Source organism: Crocodylus porosus, unplaced genomic scaffold (genome assembly GCF_001723895.1).
Source record: "Crocodylus porosus isolate Cpor-Errol unplaced genomic scaffold, CroPor_comp1, whole genome shotgun sequence".
NCBI lineage: Eukaryota > Metazoa > Chordata > Crocodylia > Crocodylidae > Crocodylus > Crocodylus porosus.
Window position 1 is genome coordinate 26558820 of NW_017728915.1, and position 6133 is coordinate 26564952.

The 6133-nt window shown below is 44.6% G+C and overlaps 1 protein-coding gene and 1 long non-coding RNA gene across 2 annotated transcripts in view; one reads left to right on the plus strand and one right to left on the minus strand.

Annotated features, from left to right (window-relative positions):
- Positions 1 to 1054: 1054 nt before the first annotated feature.
- Positions 1055 to 6133, plus strand: part of LOC109310631 — a 24877-nt gene continuing 19798 nt past the window's right edge. Inside the window, exon 1 of the long non-coding RNA XR_002101275.1 lies at positions 1055 to 1067. This is a non-coding gene — a long non-coding RNA (uncharacterized LOC109310631). The remainder of the gene's footprint in view (positions 1068 to 6133) is intronic.
- Positions 2457 to 6133, minus strand: part of CDH5 (cadherin 5) — a 52600-nt gene continuing 48923 nt past the window's right edge. Inside the window, exon 12 of the mRNA XM_019535900.1 lies at positions 2457 to 5144. Within this exon, the coding sequence (XP_019391445.1) occupies positions 4636 to 5144 (509 nt within the window). The 3' untranslated portion in view covers positions 2457 to 4635. The remainder of the gene's footprint in view (positions 5145 to 6133) is intronic.

Consider the following 6133-nt stretch of genomic DNA (forward strand, 5'->3'; position numbering starts at 1 on the left):
TTGTCTGGCATCCACATCTTATCATTCCCTTCCACATAGCTCCTCTTTGGAAAGAGATAGCGATTCAGTGACTTCTTTCTGAATGTAAGGCTTCTTATCGTCATCTCAGCTGGCTCCACAAGCCTTGGGGACACACTCAGGAATGCCGGTAAAAGCAAGCCTCGCAGGCTAACAGCATGCAAGAACGTGTGCATTCTTCTTTGAGTTCACTGTCAAGGCATGAAAATGTCTGTAGCATTAACTGGTTTCTTAATAATGCTGGTGTGAATTGATGCAACAACACTATAGAGGCAAGCTGTAGATCTGTGCCGTGGAGTCCAAGTAGATGATAGAAAAAGCAGATTTCTGACTGTAAAATGTACTATGTGGAACAATGCAACCTAATTCTTTCTCTCAGTATTACTGGAATTGAGTGCCACCAGGTGTTCGTGTATGTGCATGACAGGGGATGCTGATTACACGCAGAATCTTCTTCTTTCCTAGTTTGCTTTTATGAAGGATGCAACGGGCAAAATGTGCCTGTGGGGGCTAGAGTAGGAACTTTGGAGGCATAAAAGTGCTGACAAGGCTTAGCTAGAATCTTGCCAGAGCAGTCACGTGGGAAAAAAAACTAGTGGGGATGCCCTTGAGGGGGAGAGGAAGTTCTGTTTAGGTCTTTCCTTTTCAGAGTAGCAAGGAAACGGGAGTCAGGAAGCAGTAAGAAGCTAGGAAACCAACCATCTGACCTACAGCTCGCAAGGGACTTTTCTTTTTTTTTTTTCTTTTCCTCTTTCTGACACAGACTAACACTATTTCTTTGTTTCCTGTTTTCCTCTCTGTCTGAAATGCAGTGAAAAAAGCTCTGGTCCTTATTCTAGGTTTATTGGGTCAGGACATGAAATCTGGACTCTGTGGCCACACAAGTCCACATCCAGACAAGCATGGACAAGCGTGAACATCTGTGCTGACCCCAGCAGCCTTACCTGGGGTCCTGGGGTCGGGGAAGCTACAGCGGCATCACTCCTGCAGCTGGGAGCCTGGCTGGAATCAGGCAGTCGGTTTTGGGTGGCACACATTGCCTTTTTTCTGTATGAGTTTTTTGACCCCATGATCTCCCGGGGTTAACCCCCCCCCCCCCCCCACTCTGCAAGGTAGCAGTATGGGGAACACCTAAATGTGTTGTGCTGCAGACTGGCTTGTCTGGATCCGGCCTGTGAGTGCATCTACACATGTGCTTTACTGTGGAGCTGACTAATCAGCTCCACAGTAAAGCGTCACCGTCTACATGTGCAGCAGTATTAGAGCACAGTGAATTAATTAACTCTGCTGTAGGATAGTACTTTCCGGGACAAATACTGTCCTACAGTGTAGTAGTTACATGCACTGAAAAACTTGTGTAGATTGTGGCTGGGGCTGGCTAGGGCATGAGGGTGCTACATTGCAGGGACTGCCTGTCCCTTTAGCCCCAAACTGTAACACGCTCGTGCCTTAGCCAGCCCATCTGAAGCACAATGAGCTGGGCCGGAGCAGCCCCAGGCTGGGAGGCCGACCCCTGAACACCTTGCCAGCCTGGGGCTGCTCTGCCCCAGCTCAATGTGCTGTGGTCCTGGGTGCACATGTAAATGCTGTGACCAGGAGAAATTGCTACGTGTTAATTGTAAATGTAGATGCACCCAGTTGAGAGCAGTGGCAAACTTCCCATTAACCTTGATGTGCTAGGATGGCACTCTTTGTGTAAATGTTCCTGCATAGCATGGATACTTATATAGGCTTTTCCAGCTCCATATTTATGACAGCAATAATACCTTCAAGACGCATGAAGGGTTTTGTGACAGCTTTCTTGCCAGCTGTGGGACCTCCAGCTGAGATTAGAATGAACTGCAAAATTTTTGTCTTTGACCTAAGCCAAAAGGAAACAGTTCTCTTGAATAGGAAAGACATGGCAAGTAACATGACATCTGAATGCTTTGCACTGTCATTTACAAAGTAGGTATAAAATGCTGCACCTCGGAATTACAGTGTTTTACATGTACCATACCAAGTAAAAATATATATATATTCAATTGAATGAATAACACTTCAGAAAACTTTTAGTAAAAGTAGAATTTTTCCAAGTAGGTAATCAAAATGTTTCCTTAGAAAAATACATTTAATTGTATTTTGCCTTTGAACATTACACTAAATTGGGTAAAGTGCATGTTTTTTACTGCTGTGTACCTGCCATTGAGGGAACTTAAGCTTTTCACATTATTAAAATCTATATAAAATACAATTGTTAATCATTGGGAAAAATCCGTGTTTAAAAAAACAATGGGCCCCTTCATGAACTAATACCTACATTTCCCTGTGTTTTGATTTCCTAGTGCTTTTACTAAGAGATTCCACCGATCTGATATCCAAGTTCATTAGAGCCAGGTAACCCAAAGGGCTGGAATTGTCAGATATGTACGGCTTATTAATACAAAGAGAGATAAAACTACATTTGACTTTAGCTTTTATGTAAGTAAAAAAAAAATACAATACGGTATTATAAAAAGAAATCCAGTGCAAACATTATGTACAGTAGAGATCAATATAGTGTTACTTTGCATAAATTTAAACAGATTGCAAAACAATTATTGTTATAGGAAATACCAACATCTACAAAAGTAACTTTAGTTGTTAATCTAAACAGTTTCATGACTAACTTTACAGTTTTGCAATTCAGCATGTAATTATTCATGAAAATCTTAAAATATAAGTAGTATTAGTAACATGTTCCCTAGTTGAACCTCACTAACATACACTGCTGACTGGATTTAGGAAATTGGAGCCTGAGTGAATGAGTGCAATAAAAATAAAAGCAAGGATAAATGATTCAAAATTTGCATTGCACACAACGTGATCCAAAGCCTAGTCAAGCCAATGGAAAGGATCCCAGTAAGCTTTTGGTCAGGCCTGTGTTTGATAATTGTAGCACAATCTGAATTATTGATAATAGCATTGAGCAAGCTGTAATCTGCTGTATAGTAAATTTTTAAAAATATTGACGTGCTAATAATGATACCATGCAGCACTTCCTTCCTATTATGTCCTTGCTAAGAAAACCTACATCACTGTGTCTAAATCATGGGGGGGTGTGGATTAGCAAAATGCAAATTAGTGAGATTCCACTACTCTGGTTAAAAAAAGTGTTATCTGGGTTAGTTATTGTAATATAAAATCCAATTTTAAATAGATCAACTGAGCTAAATCATACATTTTCAGTACAGAGTCTGCAAAACTGGGTATCTGGTTGGCAGGGCCCTGCTTTCAGTAAGATTAGTGGGAGTCTTGCATCAGTGAAGGCAGGAGTCGGTCCATTGCTATCACAGGAGATGGTATTGCAAGATTGCGCAAAACTGCAATATGTGCTTAACGTTAGGAAGTAAACTCCATTGTCCTGAACAGGATGACTCCCTCTCATGTGAAGCTAAGCATGTACAAGCCTCAGGCACAAGGGGTTATTGCACCCCAAAATCTTGCTTATGTTCATGCTTTGGTCTTTTATGACAGACAGTGAAGTATGTAGGTATATGATGTTCTGGCTTGGAATTCTCTACTATTTTTTAAGCGGAAATACCCATTCTACAGTACCTGCTTACAAAGAAAGTCAATAGTTTCACAGTAGTGAGGCCCTTTATTTTTTTTCCCTGAAATAGCAACATTCTATCAGCTACGATAAAAAGAAAACTTACTTAAAAAATTAATGAAACCCAACAAGCTGCTCAGCCTGTGACGTAGTGGTTGCACTCTAGTAAAACCTTACAGACCTGAAGTCCCGACATTCCCTCTGTTCCTTAAGCTTCCTGTCCTGCAAGAGATATTCAGCTCAGCAGCACTGAGATCCTTAGAAAAAAAGACTTTGTAAGCTAGTAAGAGGAATGTTAATGCTCCAGGACTGTGTCTAAAATACACAGTCTGGCTGTTAATATTGATAATTATCACTAAAAATCCTGAAGAGGTCTGTGTTTCACCAAGAGCCCATATTTGGATCAGAAGGGTATTGAAGAAAAGTAGTCGGGGGATTGCAAAGAAGGGACAAGTCCTGCCTCTCTGAATAGGATGAAATAACCTCTAGTATTGAATGATAGACATTAGTTTCTCTTACTCTGCTGTGTGTAGGGTTTATCCATGCAAAGTGTTACAGGAGGCAGGGCAGACCCATGGGTTGGGGCAACAGGTGGCTCCATAATGCTCCTAGTCTGCATTTCTAGACCCTTCTGCTCTAACACTAGATGATCTTGATTGTGCATTTAGAAACTGGACAGGGGAGGAGAAGAGTGGAAGAGAGACATGAAATAGGGAGGAAGTCATAGACCATGTGGCTTCTGCCTAGGTAAGTGTCAAATGCTTCTCAGTAGTGAATCAAAAGAAGTGTCACTGGAAGAATCAGTGTCCTCCCAGGTGTCAAGTCTGGAGGAGTGGGGCAAGAGCTACAGTATCTTTTTTTTTTTTCTTAAAGGATTTCTTTGTACTTCTTTCTGATCTCATATGCTTTGGGTTTCTTAGTGTCTGCAATCCTAGTGGTAGCCAGTACTGCCTGGGTAAGGAGCTGTCACTCCTCCTTTGTGCACTGGCAGCATATTGACTTTACTGTCTGTTGCTAGGGGGAGGGGAAACTCAGTTATTTTGGACTTAATAGACAAAATCTATAGTTGGTTCTGACCCATACAACTCAGCTAACATTTTAAATCTGGGTCCCCAGTCATTTAGAAAGTCATAATCAGTGTCCGAGTCTGAGGACCCTGACTCCAAAGAACTGAGAGACTCTGCAATGGACTCAGCTCCTTCATAGCCATAAATGTGAAGGGTGTCATATGGCAGCAAATCCCCATCATTGTCAGCTTCATCCTTCTTCACCTCAATCATAATTTCCATTTCCCCAGTGCCAGAATGTCCATTTTCTGCGGGCTTCTGGATCTGTGCATACGGGGAGAGCGCAGGTTCCAGGGTCAGCCTTGGGGGCTTCATGGTGTTCTTGCGGGCGGAGTTGAGCACAGACACGTCGTAGCTGGTGGTGTCCATTTCACCGCCCCCTTCCTCGTCATAGGTGACAAGCTGCTCATGGATTTCTGCCACATTATTCCTGAGAACATTCAGGTCTTTCTTATGCCTCTTTCTCAGGAAAAGTAGCAACGTGATAACTGCAGACAAAACATGGCAAATTTATAAGTGAAGGTAGATGGAAGTAAGTGGAGAAAAAACAAACTGCATTCAGAACTTAACACCGGCTGAAGTTCCACTTACAGGAAATATAAGAATTCAAAATGGCATTTAACTGTAACATCTGCTTATACGCATACATCTGGACTAGGGACAGACATTCAAAAAGCCAGAGCCTGAGCTGATTCAACTTTTGCAGGTTAGTCTAACTGGCCTAAGTTGAACCAGTTTGTAACAGGACAAACATTTTTTCGGGACTGAGGAAATGCCAGCCAATGCCTGCAGTTGCTGAGGCCAGGAGCCTGAGCGCTAGAGTGTGCCCTCGGCTGCAGGGAAGTTGTGCTAGGAGTGTGCGGCCAGTTTGCTGCTCGGTCTGTGCTCAGGGCAGCATCCAGCAGAATAAGCCCCCTCCTGCTGGGAGAAAGCTGGCCGCAAGCACAGACCAAGTGGCGGCTGCAGACCAAGTGGTGGGCTGACTCAATCTCGACTCTTCCTGGCAGGAGGGGACTTATTCTGCTGTCCCAAGTGCAGACCAAGTGGCAGCTGTGGCTGGGCCGAGCAGACTTGGTTGCAGAGCCCGGGGGCAAAGTAAGGAATAACCCTGCTCCCTGCCCCCCCACCCCCCAGGAGCTCTGCTGGCGATGTCTGGCCATGGCCCTGCCCCTGTCCAGCTGCTGGAGCAGTGAGGGGGGAGCAGCAGCCCCCATCCCCCTTTCCCCAAGAGCAAGCCTCTTCCATGTGGGGGCCACACTGCAGGACTGGCAGAGCTGCTACGGAGCGCAGTGGCGCTGACAGGTCCTGGATGGCTCTGGCCCACTCTGGGCACCAGTGCTGCCATATGCATCCTGCTGCAGCTCTGCCCACCCCTCAGTACAGTGCCCCTGCCAGGAAGAGGCTTGCGCTCCCTGACATATGACGGGGGCTGAGGCCCCCAACGCTGGCCCTGCCCCCTCCCGCTGCAGCAGCGGGG